The 25,823-nt window shown below is 29.6% G+C and overlaps 1 protein-coding gene and 2 pseudogenes across 3 annotated transcripts; 2 read left to right on the top strand and 1 right to left on the bottom strand.

Annotated features, from left to right (window-relative positions):
* Positions 1 to 8,799: 8,799 nt before the first annotated feature.
* LOC107624833 (uncharacterized) lies at positions 8,800 to 11,961 on the top strand (annotated as a pseudogene). Its single transcript, XR_015905123.1, has 3 exons — positions 8,800 to 10,216; positions 10,368 to 10,464; positions 10,960 to 11,961. The product of XR_015905123.1 is annotated as an uncharacterized LOC107624833 (transcript).
* A 5,426-nt stretch (positions 11,962 to 17,387) lies between these two features.
* On the top strand, positions 17,388 to 19,997 carry LOC110268690 (zinc finger CCCH domain-containing protein 48-like). Its single transcript, XM_021115383.2, has 7 exons — positions 17,388 to 17,921; positions 18,603 to 18,788; positions 18,880 to 18,981; positions 19,101 to 19,247; positions 19,338 to 19,517; positions 19,662 to 19,759; positions 19,856 to 19,997. The coding sequence occupies exons 1-7, from the start codon at positions 17,388 to 17,390 to the stop codon at positions 19,995 to 19,997; spliced, it is 1,389 nt and encodes a 462-aa protein (XP_020971042.1).
* A 138-nt stretch (positions 19,998 to 20,135) lies between these two features.
* LOC148573009 ((+)-neomenthol dehydrogenase-like) lies at positions 20,136 to 23,828 on the bottom strand (annotated as a pseudogene). Its single transcript, XR_015905124.1, has 6 exons — positions 23,691 to 23,828; positions 23,300 to 23,540; positions 22,699 to 22,773; positions 22,387 to 22,566; positions 21,539 to 21,917; positions 20,136 to 21,461 (listed from the first exon to the last, which is right to left on the bottom strand). The product of XR_015905124.1 is annotated as a (+)-neomenthol dehydrogenase-like (transcript).
* Positions 23,829 to 25,823: the final 1,995 nt, after the last annotated feature.

Consider the following 25,823-nt stretch of genomic DNA (forward strand, 5'->3'; position numbering starts at 1 on the left):
AACTCAAAGATTTTTGGAAATATTTTTGTGCGAAAAAATAAGTTGGAATATCAGATTGATCAGATTCAACAGCGTTTAGAGGTTACCGATGTGTTATCTCTGAGAATTAAAGAAGCTGAACTGAGGGAAGATTACAATAGGCTTTTGTTGCAAGAGAAACTTTTTTGGTACCAAAAATCTAGAGAGCAGTGGGTCAAGTATGGGGATAGAAACACTAAATTCTTTCATCTTCAGACTTTGGTGCGTAGAAACCATAATAGAGTACATGGATTATATGTTAAAGATGGGTCTTGGTCTACTGATCCAGATATTCTCCAGGAAGAAGCCCTCTCTTTTTACAAGAATCTCTTTGGTACAACGGAAGAGGTTGAGGTTGATTGTTTAGGGGATGTTCCGATGCCCACTCTAAGCACTGAGGCTTGTGCTAGGTTAATTGACCCTGTCTCTTTTGCGGAAGTCAAGTCAGCAGTATTCAGTATGAGCCCTTTTAAGGCTCCTGGTCCAGATGGCTTTCAAGCTTATTTTTTTAAAGAATATTGGGAGATAGTAGGCACTGAGATTTGGAATATTGTCCGGAGCGCTTTTTTGGGAGAGTTCTTAAATCCTAGCATCATGGAAACTCTGATTGTGCTTATTCCTAAAATTGATAACCCTACCTTTATGAAGGATTTCAGGCCTATTAGCTTGTGTAATGTTGTTTATAAAATTATCACCAAAGTATTGACTAACCGACTTCGGCCTTTTCTTCCAGATATTGTTAGTCCTTTACAAGGAGGTTTTATTCCAGGTCGTGGTGCTCCTGATAATATTATTGTGGCCCAAGAAATTCTGAATTTCATGAAGCACACAAAATCCAAGAAAGGTACTCTTGCTTTTAAAATTGATCTTGAAAAAGCTTATGATAGGGTGGATTGGAGGTTTTTGGAGAGTACTCTCATTGCTTTTGGTTTTCCTATCATCACTGTTAATTTGATTATGACTTGTGTCCGTGCATCATCTCTTTCTATTATGTGGAATGGGAATAGATTGGATAATTTTGCTCCTAGAAGGGGGCTTAGACAGGGCGATCCAATGTCTCCTTACTTATTTGTGCTTTGTATGGAAAGACTTGCTTGCTATATATCTCATAAGGTGGTTGAGGGTGTGTGGAAACCAGTTTCTGTCACTAGGGGTGGCCCAAAATTTTCTCATTTGATGTTTGCAGATGATCTCTTACTCTTCTGTCAGGCTACAAAGAATCAGGTCCAAATGGTCATGCATTCTCTTAACATTTTTTGCAAGGCATCTGGCATGAAAGTGAATCTTGAAAAGTCTAAAGCTTTTTGTTCTAAAAATGTGACTGCTCGTAGAAGAGATATTTTTACTAGTGTTTCTTCAATACGTTTTGCTTTGGACTTAGGAAGATATCTTGGAGTTAACCTTAATCATTCCCGTACCAGTAGGGCTTCTTTTCATTCGGTGATTGAAAAGGTGAGGGGAAGATTAGCTAATTGGAAAGGAAGGCTTCTAAATAAAGCAGGGAGACTTTGCTTGATCAATTCTGTTGCAGCATCCATTCCTGTCTATCATATGCAGGTATCTTTTTTTTCAAATTGGGTTTGCGATAAATTATCTTCTATGATGAGACAGTTCCTTTGGAAGGGTCAAGTTGATGGTAAAGGTCTTTCTCTTGTTAATTGGAGGACCGTGATCACTCCAAAAAAATTTGGTGGCCTGGGTGTTAGAGATCCTGCGTGTGTTAATATATCTTTACTTGGTAAATTGGTGTGGCAACTTTTTCATTGTCAGGACAAGCCTTGGGTTGCTCTATTGAGGGCGAAGTATCTGAGGAATGAGGGAGTTTTAGATGGCCCTGTCCCTTGCAATGCTTCTCATGTTTGGAAGAGTATCTCAAAGGCTTTTGGTGCTCTTAAGGATGCCTTCTCTTGGTGCGTTGGGTCACTTGATCAATCTTTTTGGTTTGACAATTGGAGTATTGAGGGCCCAATTGCTCAAGATGTCCCTTTTGTACATATATCTGACTCTAATTTAACTATTAGAGACGTTTGGAAAGATGGTCAATGGAATCTCCATGATATTTTCTCTACCATTCCAGAAGATGTCAAACAGCGTTTGAATGCTTATAATCCGGATTTGAATGCTGGAGAGAGTTCGGGTTGGTCGTGGGGTGTGGCATCTTCTAGACTTTACTCAGCTAGGAGTGGGTACAGTTGGCTAGCCAAAAGAAAGTTTGACTGGAATGAGCATGATAATTGGTTGTGGGTATGGCGACTGCATATTCCTGAGAAGTACAAGTTCTTGATTTGGCTCAGTCTTCATAATGCTATTCCTACGGCAGAGTTTCGTTTGGGTCGTGGTTTAGCTTTATCTAGCACCTGTCATCGGTGTCAGAATGGTTCTGAATCAATTCTTCATTGTCTTCGGGAGTGCCCTAGTGCCAAGGAGATCTGGAACCTTTTAGGCCTGTATTCAAATAACTCGAATTTACATGATTGGCTCTACAGAGGTGCAAGGAGTGAAAATGTTTTTCTTTTCTTTTCGACCATCTGGTGGATTTGGAGAAGCAGGAATCAGGACTTATTTAATATAGATGATTCATGGAGTGCTAGTAAAGTGGTGAGTTTGATTCGTAGTTCAGTAAGGGAGTTTCACACTATTTTTGCTATGCATCAATCTCTGTCTCCTCCTTCACTTTGTTTGCATTGGGTTCCACCTCCAGTTTATTCTGTTAAATTGAATTGTGATGCTAGTTGGTTTGCTCCTTCTGGCTATGCTGGTTTTGGTTGTATCATTCGCAATCCTGATGGATGTTGGTTGAAAGGTTGCACTGGAAAAGTCGAAGTGTGCAGTGTTCTTTTTGCTGAATTGTATGCAATTTGGAGAGGTTTACTTCTTGCTTGGGAGAGTGGATTTCGTGAGGTTATTTGTGAAACAGACTGTTTAGAAGCTCTTTTCTTGGTAAACCAAAGAATGCTTGGTAAGGATATTCCGGAATGGGATTTGGCAAAGCATATACAGGAGGTTATGAATTGGAATTGGAGAGTCTCTATTCTTTTAATTCAGAGGACTGCAAATAGTGTTGCAGATTGTATGGCTAAAGCAGCTGCTTCTGTCGCGGACATTCACTCGAATTGGAGCCAACCATGGAGTGAGCTTCAACATCTAATAGATTTAGATATGACCCTAGCCAATTAATTTGGTTTTGTATCTTTTTTTTTCTTTCTTTTCTATTTAGTCACCAAAAAAAAAAAAAAATACCCGTCCTATCTATGAGCAAGATAAATGAAGATTATAATAACGTAAATATAAAACATATTTAAAATATTATTTGATGTAAAAAATAAAGATACATTGATATTATTTTAAAATATATAAAAAATTCTAAACAAACGAAAAAAATGCTATTAAAAAACCGTTATAGAATATTATATTATGTTATTATTCCTAAGTAATGTTGTGAAAATATAAATAATGTATTAAATTCTTGTTATTTAATCTAAATATAAAAAATTAAAATAATATTTTACTGTATATTAAATTACATTACATTATTTTTTTAAACACTAATGGTGTTCCTTTATTTTTTATACTAATTAATAATTTTAGTTTATATTCATCTCATAATTATCTCTATTTATTTTACTTGCGCAGACATATGAATAAATTATTAATATATTTTTGTTAAAGTTACGAGTAAGACTTGAAATTACGACCTTTAGCCTCTAAGTAATTATGAAAAAATTTTGTCATTTAAATTATAGTTTGTTAGCAGAATAATATGTTATGTTATTATTGAAAACTTTTGCGCTAAAATAAAAAGTATACAATACTTTGTCTTTTATATTTGTATCAAAAGAATATCGAGTAATTGCTAACTTGGATGAAATGTAAATAATTAAATAGGGCTATAATAAAAGGAATATATAAAACAAAAAAAAAACTTATTAGATTGAAAAAGGGAGAAAAAATTGTAGTTGCTTCATTATCAAATTGTCAATTATTGTTTTTAGAATAGGATTTTGGCCATGAGTAGATCAAGTGCACTTGAATTTTAGAGAAAAGGATAAATAGGTCTTGACCTTTTGCTCCACAGACATTTTTGTCCCTGACCATTGAAAAATACTTTTAAGTTCCTGACCTTTACAAAATTTGGACGGATCAGTCCCTGATGGAGGCATTTGGACGGATCAGTCCCTGATGGAGGCATTTGGACGGAGGGACTGATCCGTCCAAGTTTTGTGAAGGTCAGGGACTTAAAAGTATTTTTCAATTGTCAGGGACGACAATGTCCGCAGGACAAAAGGTCAGGGATCTATTTGTCCTTTTCTCTGAATCTTATTATCGACAAAAAATGCTCTCAAATAATTTAAAAATGCGACAAAAAATCCAACATTAAATATGTATTTTCAAAAATGCCTTAGAGATTGAATTATTTCGATGCGGTTTTTTGCAAGTATGATTAGAAAAATGAGATATTTTTATCCTTAAAATTTGGTGATTTTTTCGCTATATATATATATATATATATATTGTGATTTTTTTTCAACAACCAATAATACTTTTAAAAAATCACAAAAAATATATACTTAGCAAAAAATTATCAAATTTTAAGAATAAAAATATCTCATTTTTCTAATCATACTTGCAAAAATCCGCATCAAAATTCAATTTTTAAGACATTTTTTTAGAAATATATATTTAATGTTGGATATTTTTGTTGCGTTTTAAAATTATTTGAGAGTATTTTTGTTGATAATAAAATTTGGGTACATTTTTGTCAGCGACAAAATTATTCGAGTACATTTTTAGTAATTTATCCTTTTCTAAAATAATGTTGTTGATTTTCTAAAATAATGGTTGTTGGTTAATTTGAATGATTCTGTTGAATTTTTTTACTGAATTAATTTGTTTGAGTTCATTTTATTAATGGATAATTTGTCTGAGTTAATTTTCTGAAATAATGGTTGTTGGATAATTTTATTGAAGATGAAATAACCACAAAATAATCAAAGATGGATAATTTAGTTATAAATTTTGATAATTGAAGTTGTTTGTGAACTTTTAATGATATATTATAGATCATTTATTATGCAAAATTATGGAATTTTAAATTTTATTTGCTTAAAAATATTAAATCTAAATATTTAAAATTATATATTAAAGTTTTAATAATTTTATTTTATATTTAATTATACCATTAAATTTTGGTTAAACTATTAAATAAGTCACTCTATCAGTTTATTGATTGGTTTAATCACTTTATCATCTTCAATCATCCAGTGTTCCACTCCTTTACATTGTGTTGTGAAGATTGTTCAGAGAGAAAGAGAAAGAAGGAGGGGGAGAGAAAGCATTCTAGAGCATGAGTTGCTATGCCGTTAACCAATTACTATAGATGACGATATGTGTTTGAGCATTGAACTGAGTTTGAAGCTCAAAAACTAAGTCTTTTTTCTATTCATTTATAAGATATATTTTTTGAAAAGTAGCATATTACAATAGATACTGGTGTGTAACTTTTATAAAAAGTAGATATTTACAGGATGTTTGAAAATTCTTGGAATTTAACAAAATTTTTACAAGAATTGAATTGAATTCCCGCGTTTGAAACAAAAAAAATAAATTATTTTAAATAAAATTCAATTCAATTTCACTATTTTCTTCTAAAATCAATTTATATCCAATTGAGTTTGATTTAAAATTTTATTTTATTGGAATTTCACTTAAAATATAAAATGTTCAAAATATTCATATGATCTAATTACTTTTCTTTTTACTCATTCACTTTTATCAAAATTTTTCATCTCTCAACAGTACCTCTACTCTTCTTCCTTTCCGTGTAGACGTGCTTCATTTCTTTCGTCAATTTTTCATTAAGTTCTTAAAGCTATAATAACATAGATTAATTTTTAGTTCAACCAAATAGTACAATTGTTTCATCAGAAATTTATTGTCAAGAAAGATTCTATCTATATTTTAAGGTAATTTGTTTAAAAATAAAATTTATTTGTTATTTTTATATATATTTATTATATTTTCAAATGGTCATATCACTAATTTTTGTTAAAATTTTTAGAATTGTATCAGTGCTATAGATAGAACATATATTCATATTAAAATTTCAAAAGAAGATGTGTCAAAATATAGAGGAATTGAAGGACAAATTACCCAACAATGAATGTATTAGCAGCTTGTACATTTGACTTAAATTTTTTTATATGATGTCTGGGTGAGAAGGCTCGGCTTCAAATTCACAAACTTTAGATAATACACTAAGTAGGAAAGATAATCTAGTTGTTCCTCAAGGTATTAATTTCCTAATAATTTTTTTATTTTTAATAAATATTCTTCTAGTATTAATTAAGTAAATAGTTTAAATTTTATTTTTAGGTAAATTCTACTTAACAGATGCTGGATATATGTTGAGGTTTGGCTTTATCAATCTATATCAAATTTTTCGATATCATTTAAAAAAATATTCATGACACCCTCTTAAAATCCAAAAGAATTATTCAATTTAAGACATTAATCACTGTGCAGTGTAATTGAAAGAGCTTTTGGGATTATGAAAAATAGATTTCCTATCATAACAGAGATGGCTAGTTATGATGTAGACACTATGAGCGGAATTTTTATAGCTTGTTCCATTCTGGATAACTTCTTAATAAATTTTGATACAGACGAAGAATTTATTATATAAATTAAAAGGGATCTTAATAGTGTGTCTAAACAAAATTCTACAAATATTGAAATTGTTAGAGGTGAAGATGAATGAATGAGAGAAATTTTGAGGGACTCTATAACCGCATAAATGTAGAACGATTATATTATTGAATAAATTTTAAATCTTTTTGAGAGACTATATTATTAGGTATTTTTGTATTGAACTTGAATTTTATGTATCATTTGAATTATTATTTGTTTATACAATGACCATTACTTTATGTATTGTTTGATGTTTACTTTTAACATGTCATATTTTTAATTATTGGTGCATTTTATGATATAAATTTGTTATGGATAAAAAAATAGATCGCAGTATGAATACTTAGAAAATTATTGATGTTTAAAAAAAAATGAACCAAATGCATATTTTAGATGGATCATAGATATGGATGGTTTGTTACTCGAAGTTCTCATAGAACAAAAGAATAAAGAACAAAAAGAAGGTAGAGCATTTTCATTAGAAGCTTATAGAAAAACAGTAGAAAAAATTAATGAAAAATTTTCTTTAAGTATCAATAAGATTAAAGTAGAAAATTGTTTAAAGGCTCTCAAAGAATAAATAGTATTAACAAAAGAACTAGAATCTAAAAGTGAAATAGGATGAAATGAAACTATTAAGATATTTGAGGCTACTTTAGAAATATGAAAAACTTTAATAAAAATATACATGACACTTTCTATTTAATATTAATTTTTCGCTAGCATTTGTATATACATGTTTTAAATGTATACTAGGTTATAATTATTTTCTTTTTTGTTTTCGGTCTAATCCTAAACTGAGATAAATTAAAAAAAATTTCTTTATCACTTGAACATTCTTAGAAAGATATATAAGAAAGATATAGCAATTGGACATCGAAATGAGACTATTAAAAAAAGATTACGAAGATGGTCAAATGAGAAGGATATCAATATTAATAATATTAATGAGATGCAAGTGAATAATATGATTCATTTAGAGAACTTCAATACTTTTGAATATGAAAATGAGAGTATTCCAGCAACTCCAACTACACAAGCTTCATGTGCCATTCCATTTCCTGATATTTCGTTTTCCAAAAGTAAAAAACAAAAAGTAAGTGATAAAAATTCATCAAAATTTAAAGAAGTTTCGACAGCAATGAAAAAAATTACACAAGCTATTATCACTACAAGACCTCACATTTGGCAGACTTCTAAACTATTTGAAGTAATTCATAACTTGAGTGTATAAGATGATAAATTTTTTGAAACTGTTGAATGGCTTGTTGAGCATTTTATTTTTATTGATGTCTTCTTTAAATATCGACTTCCGCTTAGAATGGTTGTGTAACAAGTTAAATTGATTTTATGTCTAATAATTTCATAAAGTTTATATAATTTTTAAAGTAGATTTTAGGTGATGTTTTTGTGTTTTTTATTTTAATAAACAAATACTTATATTGCATGAATTTACTTTTTTTTTTAATTTTGATTTAAAATATTTGTGAGTTGTTAACAAATAACTTAGTTTATTTTTATGTCGATGATTTTACTAATTGATTAATTGTAGACTCTAATTTCGATCTTTTACGTATTTTATATGGATAAAAAATAATATTTTTTTATTTTTTTAAAAGAGATAAACAAATTTTAATTGAAAAAATTTTAATTAAAAACTAAAATTTTTAATTATTTTATATAATTTAATAAATTAATATATTTATTATTTAAATATAATATTATATTAATAAAAAAACAAAAATATCTATTATAAAATTTTAATTTATTTGATAAATATTTTAAATATTAGAATTTAATTTATTTTTATAATTTTATTAATTTATTTTAAATATTAAATTTTAATTCAATTCTACATCATTAAAAATTTTTAAACAGACCGTTACTATTTAGTATATAGATGTATATTTGCATAGTTGTAATGTTTAAGGATGGTTTAAACTAAATATATATTAAAAAATTATTTATTAATTATTTATTGCTAATAAATAAATAAATAAATAAATAAATAAATATTATCAAAAAGATTTCTTTAAGAAAAAGAACACTTCCTTTGGTTCTTTTTTCTGCATCTGGTGCTTTCGCAAGGTGAGAAATTCGATTAATTACCACCGCCTCTTGTTTCATATAATCACGTTTGCTTATATCAACTTCTTACTGTTGCTGATTTTGCAATTTCTTGCTTGCTTAATGAATTTGGGAACACAAATTTGATTGTTAAAAGTATTATAGTGGCGAAAGATTGGAACGGCCGCTGAAAGCGTCTTCGCAGTTATCGACACCTTCGTTCACTGACAGATCGCAGTTAAGTTCTGAAGCTTCATTGTATGCTGTGATTGTTCAAATGGTTTCTTTTGGAAGTTGTAGTATTTATAGAAGAACAGAACCGTTTTCTTATGGGTTCAATTCTCAAATTTCGTAACATATATGGTTCCTTTAAATGCTTTCATTCTAAACCTAATTGGGGTTCCGGTGCTTCAGATAAAACCCCCAAATTGGAACCAAATAGGAATAACAATAGGGTAGGGATTTTTTGGGACTTAGATAACAAGCCACCAAACGCAATTCCACCTTTTGAAGTTGCCAATAAGCTTAGAATTGTTGCATCTTCATTTGGGGTTGTTAGGTATATGGTAGCTTATGCAAATAGCCACACTTTCACCAGTGTCCCACACGCTGTTCGGCAGAGGAGGAAAGAGAAGGAGCTGTATAATCGATTGGAGAGCAAAGGCGTCATCAAGCGGAATGAGCCTCATGTTTGCAGGGTTTGTGGGAGAAAGTTTTACACTAATGAGAAGCTTGTTAACCATTTCTAGCAGCTACACGAGAGCGAGCAAATGAAAAGGGTGAACCAGATAGCATCGGCAAGGGGGAACCGGAGGGTGAAGTTGGTGGCAAAGTATTCGATGAAGATGGAGAAGTATAAGAAGGCTGCAAGGGATATTCTTACTCCAAGGGTGGGGTATGGTTTGGCAGATGAGCTGAAACGCGCAGGATTTTGGGTTCAGTCCGTGTTGGATAAGCCACAACTGCGGATCATGCATTGGAAAGTCACATGGTGGATATGATGGATCATAGGTGGGTTGAATGCATAGTACTTGTGTCGGATGATTATGATTTCGCTAATGTAATAAGGGAAGCGAAGCTACGATGTCTAAAGACAGTTGTCATCGGGGATACTAGTGATGGTGTATTGAAGAGGATTGCTGATACCTCCTTTTCTTGGGAGGAAATCCTAATGGGGAAAGCTAGAAAGGAGGCTATATCGGTTGTTGAGAACTGGAAGGATGTGATATTTTGAAAAGGTTAGAGTGGAAATACAACCCAGAGGTGGATAAAAGGAAATATGATCCGGCTGATGTGGTTATTGAAGAATCAGAAGATGATAATATTGAAGGTGTTTGTGATGTTGTTGATGATGACTATAAGGATGATGGAGGTTCTTGGTGGGAGTTAGATTCTAATGAAAATGTCAAAATGAACAGACACGAAAATCATAATTGAAAATGAGGTAAAATTTTCTTATTCTTTTAATTTTCTTCTCATTCTATTGTTTTTTTCTCCCTCAATTTTCACTTGTAATTTGTAATTATTTTCTTAATTTTTGTCCCCGATTATCTTATTCCAAAATCAAACTCATATTAGGAGGGTGGCAATTGCAGAAAGAAGAGAAAAAGAACAACTGGTGGTAACCAAGGAGAAACAATTAAGCAAACAAACTATCAGGAACCAGAAGGGAAGATTGGAAAATAAAAAAAGGTTTGTGTATTACTGTGTGGTGATAAGTATATGATACATAGCATAACTTATTTATGGGTGAAAACAATTAAGGTAATAAATACATAATATTTTATTATTAACAAGAATATCAAGCTAATCAATATACAAAACCAGTAAACATGTAATAAAATCTTTTAATTACAAGTTCATTGCTCGACAAGTAGTTAAGTTGATTTTGTTGGTAACTCTGGATTTAGTTATCAACCTGTTATATATGTTATAGGCGTACTGCGTACACACAGTTGCTAAAATGTTCACTCTTATGATTCCTGTTCTGGTCAATTTCTGTGTGTCGAAGTATTTCCCTTCACCAAAACTGGCTCTTCTTTGACAAGATACTAAGAAGAAAAGTTTGATTGTCTGGAACCTTTTGAGCTAATCCTTTCCCGTTATGCACATTTTCTATTTTCTAGAGTTTCTCTTTTCCACTATGCATTCATGTGTTACTAATGTAGTATGTAACTTGTGCTTTAGGTACTGCATGGTGCTTTTTGCAGGCATTGCAGCTGAAGCTCTTGTTTATGGTGAGGCAGAGGGGGGAGAAAATGATGAAAATCTATTCAGAAACATCTGACTTCTTTTGGAGCCCCGATTATCTTTAACTGAGGTATCTCCACAGTGCACAATCGACGCCCCTGTTCTGATGGTATATGTTCATACGTGATACTGAAATTTCAGCCTTAACTTTCTTGCCTCGAGAAGATGTCTATTGTCTATTCAAGAAAGATGGTCGGTTTTACAATCTTATAATTTGCCCAAGTGGCACAGAGCTGCGCACCGAGCTGCCATTAAAATGTTGGAAAGTGGTGCCAGTCTGAGTATAGTAATTAGGAGGATTGAGGAAACTTTGTATTGCAAGAAATGATCCTCAGAAGTTCAGAATTACAGACAAAAGCATTTTGTGTATTCAACTTACTTACAGGGCCAACATCTCTTCTCGGCTTACAAGTATTCATTCACAATGGCTTTATTTTAGTCATATAAGTACTTTGCTTGGTTTATTTTCCCGTGCAGGGTTGTTGCAGCTGATCTGAAGTGCAGCTGGTTTTACTGGTCTGCATATAGTTTTCAGATGCCCCTCTGTTGGACCTTGTATAGGATGAAAGAGTGCCATGCTGCAAACAAATGAAGAATTTCAGCTTCAGCAAGTGACCTCTTTGTTCACTTCAGTGTTCACACTGAGACATGAGCCATTCCAAAAGTTGCACCCCGCTTAGCTAAATAATACTTGGAACAATATTTGATACCTATACAGAGAAGTAGCCAATAATTTGGAGCAGTTCTTAAGGCTTATTTTATTTCACAAGCAATATTGGCCGTGGGTGAAATCAATCACGGGTTTGTTTGTAAATAACTATTTAGGATAACTATTTATGTCAGTTGGTATTTCATAAGTTCGTGGACATTAGGTATGGGAATCTTTTACCCCTAGTTAGAACTTTTCGTTTTCCCTGAATTAATTTTTTCTTCAAACACCATATCATTATCGGCTAAAATTTTCTGCATTGGCACATGGTGGTGGTTACAGTTGCTAAATGTTGGGTTCAGGGGCTTTGATGTCTTAGGATGAAGTTCAAAAATTAGAATTGAGATGGATGGCATGGCATGGCAACAAACACTGCAAGTTTTGTATTGAAAGTCATTGAAACAAAGTAACTTTCTGTTGCAAACAACCTGTAATTCCCATATTGTCATATTGATATGGAGTTTGTATATTATATTTAAGCTAGACAAATTGGTTATGTTCAAACCTAAACTCCCTAGAAACTGAACTAGATTAACCTTTTTTATTTTTATGTTGGCCTACATTCCCTCCCAAAAATACATTATTTGAGCTACGAATTAAATTTTAATTATGTTTTATAACTAACTAGTACTAAAGACTTGATATTTTAATTTAATTAATTATTAATATCATGAAATTATTTTAGTTAATTTATAGTGTAATTACGATGGTTCAGCCTTTAATACGTTATTTGAGCTATGAATTCAATTTTAATTATGTTTTATAATTATCTAATACAGAAAATGAGCTTTTATTTTTATTTTTTGATATAGTGAAGATATTATAAATTGTTATCGGATATTAAATTTAATTCAATCTAATCTTAAATTTAGACAAAATTTAATAATTAAATTTAATAATTAAATAAAGATCTGATATATATAAACACAATAATAAAAAAGCGCGATTTACCCAACCAACTCCAACCTAGTTATTTTAACCTAATTAACATCTACGCGCCAATAATCCTAACTAACTTCTTTTTTAACGTTTCTTCTTGATTTCGTTGCGTCTTTTTTGCTCTTTTTTCCTACGTTCTCAGATTTTTTGTTCTTCTCTGTATTATCGTTTTCGATCGTTGTTTCATTTTTGAAATCAAACATTGAGAACAAACAATGTATGATGCAAGTTCGAGTGCATTGAACCAGGTCGAGTTCGATGATGCAAGTTCGATTACGTTGAACCATGGTGAGTTGGAAGATTTTTTCAATCGAATATAGCCAACGAGGTTTGATTGAGAGAATAATGTAGTTATGAATTTGATTAAGGAAGTCAGTGTTAATAAAAATCAGTGTTAATGATTAAGGATTTGAATTTGATTAAAATTGATGAGTTTTGATAAGTTTGTTTTTGTTTTGGATTGGTTTGTGAAGATTAGTGTTACTGATTTGGTATTTTGTATATTAGATTTTGGTGTTTTCAAATATGAATAATAGTGTCGCTGTTGTTTTGAGTTAATAATAGTGGTTTATTGAATAGTTTTTTGTGTTATTTCAGTTTGATGTTGATGAGCAATTTGTCAAATTATGAATTATCAATTCGGAGATTCAATACAATAAGATAGAACTTTTTATTTTAATTTGAATGACATTCAGTGTTATTTGTTTAGTATAATGAAATTGATGTTTACTTTCTATGTTATATTGTGTGAATAACTACTGAATTTTAGCTGTTATTGTATTTGTTGAATAGTGAATTTTAGTTTTTTATTTATTATTTTATGGTAAATAATTTTGGATTTTAATATCATTAATTTTTTATTTTTATTAGAATGAACTTTGGTGTTGTGGTTGTATAATTTTGGTATTACACCATATTAAACAATTTATTATCCATCATTTTTTATCAAACAGTAATGTAGAAATTCCTAATATCTATAAATGGCTATTTTTCAACATATTTATAAAAAAATAGTAATCATAAAATTTAAAAAGTGAAGTATTTTTAATGCATTTATAAAAAATAGTATCCATAAATTCAAAAACAGAAGTACAATATTTATCATATTCTATATTTCTTGATGAAAATTTACAGAAAGGACTTGTAACTATAGCAGATGGCTTGAATAGTCTTATAGTTTCAGATTTTTCAATGGCTTTATCCTTCAATTTATTTGTTTCGTTAAAAAAAACCCGTGAAGCATATTCTTTTTTAAAATGGTCAACTTGAACCTGCAATTGAAAGAAAATTATTAATCCATTTTAATTTAGAATTAGAAAATCAACTATATTTAAATATACATACTTTTTTCCAATTTTTTCAAATATATTTTCCATCTTTTATTTTTGCAAGATCAATGAGCTTCAGCCATCATTTCATAACATATAAGCTGCAGTCGTAACTAATAAGCAAAGATTAAATAACTCAGTAAAATATGTTGAATCACACTGAATCTAAATCATATAAGAAACACTCCAAATTCAAATCTACGATATGAATGACACTGAATCTAACTCATAATAAAATCTGAAATTTACAAATGATCGCATCAGAAAATTCATCAACATGACTTAAATTATATAAGAAACAATACACCTACATAAAGACTCCAAATTCAAGTCTATGACATAAATAACACTCAATCTAACTCATAAAAAAACCTGAAATTTGCAAATGATCACACCAAAAAACTAATCAACATAACTTAAATCATATAAGAAAAAATACAACCATATAAAGACTCCAAATCTAAGCCTATAACATGAAACACACTAAATATAAATAAAAATAATACCGAATTCGCAAATGACGATACGAAAACCCTCATCAACATGGCTTAAATTACATAAACAACACTACAACTATATAAAAGCAGAAATGCATGATTTAGAATCAAATTACCTTCAATAATGTTTTGTGTTTTTGCCTTTTAGAAATACACAGAGAGCTTCGTTGAGAGCTTCATCTTTTTCATCTTTCGTTCTGCTTGAAACCTAGCATAGAGAACTTCGCAGAGAGATTTTTTTAGTCAATGTTATTGTTGATGATTCAACCTAGGACAGAAAGTTTCGTAGAGAGATTTTCCTTTCACTGTTGTTGTTGATAATTCAACCTAGTACAGAGAGTTGTTTTAGGTTCAATATTAAAATGAGGATTTGAAACGGTTTTTCGTGTTAAAAAGTGCTCTTGGGTCCTCATCATAAATAAAAGACTAACCACATATTTAAAACGTATTTGATATGTGTTTTTATTTTTTATTTTAATTTTTAATTTTAATTTTTTAAAATTTATTAAAAAAATAAAAATAGAAGGTAAAAATAGAAAATAAAAAATATTAAAAATAAAAATAAAAAATAAAAACACAAATCAGACGCATCCTTAGACTTCGTTTAGTTCTGAAAAAAAGAATAAGATAAGATATTGAGAACAAAATAAAAAAAATAGAGATATAAAAATTAGTATTGTTATATTTTATTTGGTAATAAACTAAAATAAATTATAAAAATCTAATTTATTCTTATTTTTTAATTTAAAAATTTTGATAGAAAATACAATAATAAAAAAATATAATTATAAAATATTAATAAAAATAATAAAAAAATAAAAAATAAATTGTGTCTTTTGTTATTAATGTTTATGTATTTTTGTCAGAATAAACACAAAATATACTAAATCAATATTTTTGGATATAATATTGTTATTCATATTTTATCTACTAAATATAATTTTATATTTTTATTTCAGTGTTTCATATCTATAAATAAACACAATCTTAAAATATGTTATCTAATTATAAATTTTATATTTTTTGAATCCAGAGTAATTTGATCATTAAAATCTTTTATAAGTATTATTTTCATCCTACTAAAAAATTATAATTGATTAAAAGTCTCGGTCTACATTTAGAAATCATACCAAATAGATACTGCTAAGCATATGTCATTCGACACACTTGCCATGAAGCCTACTATATATTAAATAACAGTGACAAAGTTAATTAACCATTAATCAAATTTACCACTACATTGAAACCTCGCCGAAAAAATTGTGCGCTATTAGTCATAAAGTGAGAATTTGTTCTACATACACACTTTATTTTCCGTTTCCACTTTTTTTACTCACTCTATTTTTTTTTTTTTTGGCAAAACCCCTCTGATCTCTTCAAAACTATTCTTGCTAACTAGAAAGATAAAGGCAAATGAAGACGAAATAATGTAAATATAAAGCATATTTAAAATATTATTTAGATAAAAAATAAAGACACATTGATATTGTTTAAAAATATATGAAAATTTTTAAGCAAGAGAAAAAAACTGCTATTAAAAAAAATATGTTATAGAGTATTATATTATATTATTATTCATAAGTGATGTTGAAAAAATATAAATAATATACTAAATTCTTGTTATTTAATCTAAACATTAATAATTAAAATAATATTTTTTTATATTAAATTATATTATATTACTTTTTTAAACACTAATGATATTCCTTTATTTTTTACACCAATTAATAATTTAAATATAATTTACATTCATCTTATAATGTTCTCTATTTATTTTATGTATGTAAACGCAAGAGTAAATTGCTAGTATAAATAAAAAATAATAATAATAATAAAAGTGGTTAATTTAAGAGTAATATGTTATGTTGTTGTTAAAAATTTTTGCTCTAAAATAAAAAGTATACAATACTTTATCTTTTATATTTGTATCATGGAATATTGAATAATTGTTAACTTGTATAAAATTTAAATAATTAAATAGGACTATAACAGAGAAAATATATAAACTAAAATTTTTTTGTTAGATTGAAAAAAGAAAAAAAAAACTTTAGTTACTTTATTATCAAATTGTCAATTATTGTTTTTAGAATAGGATTTTGATTACGAATAAATCAAGTGCACTTGAATTTTGTTAGAGTTAGATAGTGTAAATTTGTAAAAGAGAATGTTTAGTTTAAATTTAAAATCTTTTTTAATATAAACTAATTTTTATCGGTGTAAAAATGACACAAACAGAAAAAAAAAAAAAGCTAAAGTTAAAGTATTATAAGAAAATGAATGATTGAACCAAGATATATATTTTTATTATGTTTATATAAAATTAAATGCATATGCCGCATTAACTATGTATCGAAAAATCAGTTAGAAAACAAAATATGTAACAGAATCAGTTTTGAGCTATAAATGAATTTCATAATGACACTATTTAATATTTATTGATGAAATATTTTTCTTCCCACCGTCAACGAAACCTATAAATAAAGCACCTCATATTGTTTCCAATTTTCCTTTACACTATTATACAAACACTCTCTTCTTCGCTGAATCTCTCTGACTCTGATTCAGTGATTCTAATCCTTATTAGTTTTATTGCACTTTCTGAACTCAATTCTACTCTTAATTCAGGTTTGCTTCTTAGCATGTTTCCTTCTTTGAAGCACGTTACCTTCTTTGGAATTTCTTTATTTTCTTCCGTAGTGTTCATATTGTATTTTACTTAAGTGGTGGTGTTAAGTTGGGTTGATGGAGAACTGGAGTAACAGAATTTGGGTTTTGATGAGGGAATGGATTCTGCAGCTTCTTCTAATTGGGTTGTTGTTTAAATTTTGGAAGAGATTAATGAGCAATGAAAGGTCTTATTGATGGGAATATTGTGTTTTATTTCGTAGTATCATGGCTATTATAACAACAACAAAGAGGACTCAACGGTTCCATCGTACAACACCACCAACATGCAAGTATTGGCTAGCTGGGAGATGCAACAGAAATCCTTGTGGATTTTCACATAGCTTACCAACCTCGCCATCCAATGTATACTATAATGCTAATACGACATATAAGCATTCGAAGAAGCCTGATTCGTCCGTTGAGAAGATGGCCAGTTCCTCTGCTAAGAAGGCAATAAATTGCACACCCAAGGCCTTCAAGAAGCCAGAAAATTGTGCACTAAAGGCTGTTGAGTGCAGACCAGAAGCTATATCTGTTGAGAAGCCAAGCAAGTGTGAAGAAAAAGCTGTATTAATTGAAAAGACTGCAGACGTGGAAGATGTGGCCACTGTTGCTAAGGCTTCTGTGGATAAATCACACAGTATTTGCAAATCTTGGATGACTGACAATTGTGTGGATGGTGACTTGTGTCAGAATTTGCATTCATGGTTTTATGGTGATGGGTTTTCTACGCTTGCAAAGCTTCATGAACACAACGAGGTATATACATGTCTGATTCCACCTTTTATTATTTGAAAGTACATTCAGTTTAGTGTATTTTGTCTTGGTTTAATTTGAAAGTTAAGTGAATATTGCAATTGAAATAAGTTTGAGGGATAAGCAAAAAGTGAAAAACTACAAAGATGCCATAACTAAGTTGCAATAAATTAAAAAAAATTCAACACGAAGCATAGGTGTATTAGTTATAAACTTATAATCCCAATATTTGTTTCTAAAATCTAAAGAATCCATTCTATAGAAGCAACCATGATAAGAGACATTAAGAACTAACTTTGGAAACTTGAGCCGTAATTTTTTAGGCCAGTGCTTAGCACCTGCTTCACATAAAAATAACCGTGTTTGCCTAGCTTAGAATAAATTAGAATAGAAGATCCTTAGTTTAAAATTGATATGGAAATGGAATCTAATACATTTTACATACACTGCATTTATTTTATTGTCATTCAAGTATTAAGCAAGACAGCATTTATTTTACTGCCATCAACACGCATATTATATCAAATTCACGTAGAAAATGTATATTAGAAATCTTACCCACCTTGCCGAAGAGTATCAAATCTAATCTAGGACACGCTTTTACATAAGAGCAACATTCTACTAATATTTGAAAGTGCCATCGAGTTGGATTCGTTTATGCTAATATTCAAATTTTGTTAACAGGCAATCACTGGCATTGCACTGCCGGCTGGTTCAAACAAACTTATTTCTGGTAGCACTGATGGCACAGTTCGGGCATGGGACTGCAACACTGGCCATTGTGTTAACATGATCCAACTTGATTCTCAAGTTACCTCACTCATATCTGAGGGCCCATGGATTTTTGCCGGTGTGAAAAATGCTGTGAAGGTAAGCTCATTTGTTTTATTGCAATAATGGTATCTTATGTATAGGAGCTTTAACTGTAAACTTATAATTTGATTGTGGTTGTTTTGTTAAGGCATGGAATATTCAGACGGGTGCAGATGTTACTCTTGATGGACCGAAAGGGCAAGTCCTTTCCTTGAATGTTGGCAATGATATCCTCCTTGCTGGAGCAGAGGTAAATTACCTTAGCTTGCAGTGATTTAAGATTTATTTATAGTTAGCCATTTGCTACTGATTAGAACTATGACATTTTAGCTTGTCCATTAGTTTTTAAATAATCTATTTAAATTGCAGGATGGTGTTATTTATGCTTGGAGATGCAGCTTTGAGTCTCCTTTCAAAATGGTTGCAACACTAAGTGGTCATAGTAAACCAGTGGTTTGTCTTGCTATTGGATCACACAAGATGCTTTATTCTGGATCCATGGACCATAGCATTAAGGTATTTATTTATTTCAACGTGAGATATGCTTTATGTAATTTGCACACTATTCCCCTTTAGCTAAGCAATTTCTTACCCTGCTATCTACAGGTTTGGGACCTTGATACATTACAGTGCACAATGACACTTAACGGACATACCGACTTTGTCACATCACTTATTTGCTGGGACAACTACTTGTTATCGGGTTCATCTGATTGCACAGTCAATGTTTGGGTGTGCACCGAGGAGGGAACTCTAGAAGTGACATACACTCACACTCACGAAAATGTAAGTTGTTCAACCATTAACGTTTGTTCACAAATATGTCTTTAAGCTGATATTTTGATTTTGTTTAAGGAGGTGATTGGTTTGTCCAATTCATTTTTTTTATTTTTATTTTATTTGTTATTTTAATTTTATTTGTTATTATAGGCTGTTATTGGACTGTATGGAATGACCGATGCAGAGGCCAAGCCAATATTGTTCTGCTCGTGCAAAGATAATTCAATTCGTATGTATGAATTGCCGACGTGAGTGACGATAAATCTTTCATCTACTTGTCTTGCTACTTTTACTGGGCTTGTTTTTTTTACTGTTGTAGCTACTTACTGTGTCTGCTTCTACAGATTTCTAGAGAGAGGTCGACTATTTACAAGACAAGAAGTTCGATCCTTTCAGATAGGCCCTGGCGGACTCTTCTTCACTGGAGATGGGACTGGTTTATTAAATGTGTGGAAATGGTTAGAAGAGGCCAAGGTGCCAACATAGGAAAATACATCTTGAGTTACATGATGAGTTATTCTAATTACTTTGATGTGGTGACCTTATCTTTGTTCTCTGAATGTATGAATTAACTGAGCATACTTGATGTTGGGGTTGGGCATATTGGTTCTTGAAGTACAAGAATTTAGAGAAGTATTATTGATTCTCTGAAATATCAAAAAGATTGATTCTTGAAGCAAAAGAAACAGCAAAAAAAAATAAGAAAATCGAAAAAGAAAAAGGTCCAAGGCTTTGAGTATCAATGGTTAGGAGGGTCGAAATTGGCCTAAAAAGCTCAAAAGAGTTGTTCTCCCTAACTATATGCTTGTGGTGTAAAAGTGTCAAGTAATCCTTGAGACTGAACATTTAAAGTCGTGACCCAAAGCTATTAAAGAGTACGCTTAAGGCTCTGAGCACCACTGTCTGGGAATTTAAGCAAAGCTAAATTCGAATCCAAAGGGTTCCTCCAGTTAAGTGCTTGTGGTGTTTATGTATCAGGTGGTAATACTTGAAAACAAAACACTTAGAGTCACGGCTAGGCTCAAAGGTGCAAAGCACCAAAAGAAATAAAAGCTGTATTCAAGAATCAAGAAAAACTTAAAAGAAGAGAGTCAATAATATGATCCGAATTCTAGTTCTAAGGGATACCAATATTGCTGAACTTCAAAAGAAAGAGAGATGCCAAAACTATTCAGAAATAGAGAGTTAATAGCCCCATTAAGTAATTAGACCTAGCTTCATCTGACAACTCTAACTTCCAATGTATAATGTAACATTCTATGTATTATACAATTCTCAATAAGACCATCAGTTTTGAAAAGTATGCGTGTTGTTTTAAATTCTTCATTTAACTTCTGAAATTATTATATCGGTTTTGATTTTTTTCTAAGGAGAAAGAAAGAAAAAAGTGACCAATTGAAAAACTACATAATAATAGGCAACATAATTTTAGACTCTTAGAACTTTTCTGCAGCATTTAGTTCCCTTCCTAGAACCTGAAAGCAGTACACCCTTACCTTTTTTAATTACAAGCTTCAAAAAGTTATTTATAAAGTATAAACCCTTTTGGTCATAGGATATTTCCAAGATGGAAAATTTGACTCTTAATTGGAAATGCACTTAAGCTTTAAGTTCATGGTTGAAAAAACGTAAGAATGAAAATCTTGAGAGTTTGAATAAACTTTACCGTTTTAATGATGATGAGCATAATAAGTCTAATGTGCCAATTGAATTATTTGAGAAGACACCCAACCCAACTTGGAAACAATGGAAGTAAGCTATTACTATGATGAAACCCTCAAAAATAGATGAAGCTAGTAATAAGGAGATTATTGGAAACTTAAAAAAGAATTGTACCTCTTCAAATTATATGTGTTGCAATCCATCAATGGGTTAGAATAGTATACTTGTCAGAGCCGCTGTGTCCAATGTCCAAAATTGATAACACTAGTACTATAGTCTTCCTCCAATCTGAAAGAATTGCACATAGAATCATGTGAGGCAGAGGCAGTGGTCGAATTAGAATGAGTATACATAACCCAACTCACTTGAATTCGAATGAAGAAACATCACTCTGAAATTAGAAAAGGCCAGAAGAGGCATTTGAAAGCAATGCTAATTTGACAGCAGTAGCAGCACCTTCTTCTGCTGTTAAAAGTCGAGTATTGGCAGTTATATCGGTTTTAACATAACCGGGACACACACTATTGATGCATATAGTAGGGTACTTTTTAGCAACAATTTTGTATATGCATTCATAGCAGCTTTTGAGATAATATAGGCACCAAGAACCTTAGGCCATCCTTTTCTTTCTAAACACCCTTCTTTGATATCTTTCAGAAATTCATTCAACACTTCATCAACTCTCTCTTCTGTAAGGTTTTCAGCATCACCCAAGATTCCTTTAGCCCATTCATTTTATACACGCTGAATTATTAGACATGAAAAGCAATAATAATGAGAGTTACAAAACAGAATCATAAAATAGTAATAGAGAATAAAAAGTAATAAAATACGCTTATTAGTAGAGCAACAACCAAATTTAGCGAACCAATCTAAGATCTACTAATTTTTTTTAAAAAAAGTTTAATTATTTTGTTAGTTTCCATAATTTCATCAAAATTTTAATTAGATCCTTATAGTTTAAAAGTTTGTATTGACTATTGAGTCTCTATATTAGATAAAAACTTTCCATTTGGTCGTTTTTTAGCAATAAAGTGTTTTTTTCTAAAAAATAATCATTAGTAAAGATTTAATTACAAATTTTTACCTAATATAATGATCTAATCACAAATTTTTAAACTAAAAGAATCTAATCACATAATTAGTAAAATTATAGAGATTATTAGAATAATTAACTTTAAAAAAACACAAACAAACAAAGAGAGTATCCTACCTTTAACTTTCCTAGGGAGGATGATACATTCATAATTCTTGGTGATTCAGATAATTGGAGAAGAGGGAGAAGGGCTTCAGATATTCTTTTAGCACCATAATATTTTATTTGCAAGCATTCTTCAGCTAGCTCGAATGTTTGAACGATTCCGGCTTTCTCTATTACATCATCTGATAATTCCTAAAAATTTCACCCAATTCAATATACTAAGGAAACATCTTAGCTTGTGTTTGGTTTATATTTTTTAAATTCTAAAATAGAAAATGTTGAAAAATGAAAAAAGATGAACCAAACTGGCTGTAAAATTCTTACCCTGCTTTTCAATAACACTTGAGGGACCAAATCATTGTCCTTAATCACAAGTCCACCAATCCCTGCATTGTTGATCTACAAAATGCAATTCTTTTCTTCAAGAATAATATTCAAATGTCAATATATATGACAAGGAAAAAGATAGAATCCATTTCAATTGAAAGCTACCAAGTCAAGGTTATTAATTAAGACAATGAACTCATTCCTGGTTGTATCCAAAATGAATAACATAAACCCTAAACATGACTTGATAGTAAACCTCTTAAGTCTTAGCATGCAGAGCTTCATACGAGAAGTTTAATTTATTACATTCAGAACAAATTAGTCGATTTCATTTTTTTAGTAGAATTGTAAGAAAAAAAAATCCTTAACATGCAACTAACAAACATGAAAATAAATGAGAAAATCCCAAATCATGCAATAGAAAATTTATATATATATAGTTGACTAAATCAATGAAACTTATTTCTGAGTAGAAAAATGCAAACATGGAAATTTTATTTTCACATAATTCATCCTGTATCCCCTTCCATGCAAACAAAAAAAAAAAGAAAAAGAAAGTGATATATATATATATATGGAATTTAATTTGTCAAGTTACCAAAATGTGGGGTTTTCCAAATTCGGATTTGATGAAATTTGCAAGAGAATCCACAGTAGCAGGATCAGCAACAACAAGCTGGTGAAAGAGGACAAGATGAGAGAGATCTTTGAGAGTTTCCAAAGCATGAAGGTCTCTCTTCTCATCTCTTGAAGTCAACACAACCTTCACTCCATTTGAAGCTAATTGCCTTACTATTTCTGTTCCAATTCCTTTGTTTGCTCCACTCACTACTGCATATCTGATTAATTTGGAAAATAATGTAACTCTATTTTTCTTAGAAAAAAAATACTGAAAATAAAAACTGAAACGAAACACATCCAGTCTAACATCAAATAAGAAGAGCATTGAAAATGCTAGTGTCTCAAGCAAAAATAGTGGTGTACTTTACCTCTGTGGCGCTTGTTCCATCTTTAATTTGAGGCTTTGTTGGTTTCTAACGAAGATAAGTTAAGGCTTCAGTTCATGAGCACTGTTTCCATGCATGTATGCCACTTGCCATGATTTCCGTCTTACAAGTTTGCTGAGATAACATTCAATTTGAGTATAGTTTGTTTTGAGTTTTTAAATTGATTAATTTGTTTCGATGTTAATTTGGTTTGATAATGATACATATAAATGGTTCGTTAATATGTTGTTATTGCGCATTTTTTAGAGGGTATCAAGGCTATGTACGCAGCTCTTGGGTCCTCACAATTTATTTTCATTAAACACTATCAATAAAAGGCTAATCACACACTTAGAAGGTGTTTAGTTTGTATTTTTATTTTCTATTTTTATTTTTAATATTTTTTATTTTTTGAATTTTATAAAAAAAGTTGAAAATAAAAAGTAAAAATAGAAAATAAAATTTTATTATTTTTATTATTTTCATTTTTTCCACAAAATTCAAAAAATAAAATACACTGAAAATACAAATAGAAAATAAAAACACAAACTAAACGTATCTTTAGATTTCGTTTAGTTCTAAAAAAACAAAACAAGATATTGAAAACAAGACACTAAAATAAAGATATAAAAATTAATATTTTTATATTTTATTTGGTAATAAATTAGAATAATTATAAAAATTTAATTTATTTTATTTTTTAATTTAAAAATTTGAGAAAAAATATAATTATAAAATATTAATAAAAATAATAAAAAAATAAAAAATAAATTGTGTCTTTTGTTATTAGTGTGAATATATTTTTTTATCAAAATACACACAAAATATACTAATTCAATATTTTTTTATATAATATTTTTATTGGTCCCACTACGTTACCAACAGCATTTCTGCCAACTTCTACCAACTCTTGTTTATAACTGTGTTTAATGGAAGTATGTCTGTGGATGTGTCTAAATAAAAATAAAAATATCTTTTTTATGGCTGTGTTTAATAGAAGTGTCTTTATAGATATATTTTCTGGATGTGTCTCTTTATATATGTGTTTAAAATATAATAATTAATTATTGTTAGCAATAAATTGGTAGATAATATGTTGATACCCTATACTTTTTCTATTTTTATTTATTTTTTATCTATCAAATATAATTTTATATCTCTATATTTTTATCTTAGTGTCTCATATTTATAAATAAATACAAATTTAAAATATATTATTTAATTATAATTTTTATATTTTTTAAATTTAGACTGATTTAATTGTTAAAATCTCTTATAAGTACTATTTTCATCCGACTCAAAAGTCTCTGTCCACATTTTAAAAATCATACCAAATAGATACTGCTAAGCATATATAGCATATATCATTCGACACACTTATCATGAATATCTTCCTACTATATATTAAATAACAATGACAAAGTTAATTATCCATTCGTCAAATTTACCACTAAATTGAAACCTCCCAAAAAAAAAAAAGTGTTCTTATTAGTCATGAAGTGAAAATTTGTTCTACAAAAGATCTAACTACATACATATTTTATCTTCTGTCTTCACTTCTTTTACTCATTTTTTTTTGACAAAACTCCTCTCTTCGTAATTATTCTTGCCCACTAGCAAAATAAAGACAAATAAAAAATACAACAGCTTAAATATAAAGTATATTTAAAATATTATTTGGGTAAAAAATAAAGCTATATTGATATTGTTTAAAAATATATGAAAATTTTTAAGTAAGTAAAAAAAATTGCTATTAAAAAAAATGTTATAAAAGTATTATATTATATTATTATTCATAAATGATGCTGTAAAAATATAAACATAAATAATGCACTAAATTCTTGTTATTTAACTCCATCGTTAAAAATTAAAATAATAATATTTTATTCTATATTAAATTACATTACATTACTTTTTTAAATACTAATGGTATTCTTTTATTTTTTATACCAATTAATCATTTAAATATAGTCTACATTCACCTTATAATGGTCTCTATTTATTTTACCTGCATAAACGTACTAGTAAATTACTAAGTTGGATAGAGAAAGAGCAACATATTTAAAGAAGATATTAATAATAATAAAGTAATAAAAGTGGCTAATTTAATTTAGGAGTAATATGTTATGCTGTTAT

The sequence above is a fragment of the Arachis ipaensis genome, chromosome B2 (genome assembly GCF_059453495.1).
Source record: "Arachis ipaensis isolate K30076 ecotype BB chromosome B2, ASM5945349v1, whole genome shotgun sequence".
NCBI lineage: Eukaryota > Viridiplantae > Streptophyta > Magnoliopsida > Fabales > Fabaceae > Arachis > Arachis ipaensis.

Excerpts from the sequence above, each read along its gene's own strand:
- LOC110268690 (XM_021115383.2), top strand. The coding sequence starts at position 17,388 with ATGGCTATTATAACAACAACAAAGAGGACTCAACGGTTCCATCGTACA. Across the intron at positions 19,248-19,337 it reads CCATGGACCATAGCATTAAG|GTTTGGGACCTTGATACATT; the intron begins GTATTTATTTAT and ends TGCTATCTACAG. Across the intron at positions 19,760-19,855 it reads CGTATGTATGAATTGCCGAC|ATTTCTAGAGAGAGGTCGAC; the intron begins GTGAGTGACGAT and ends CTGCTTCTACAG.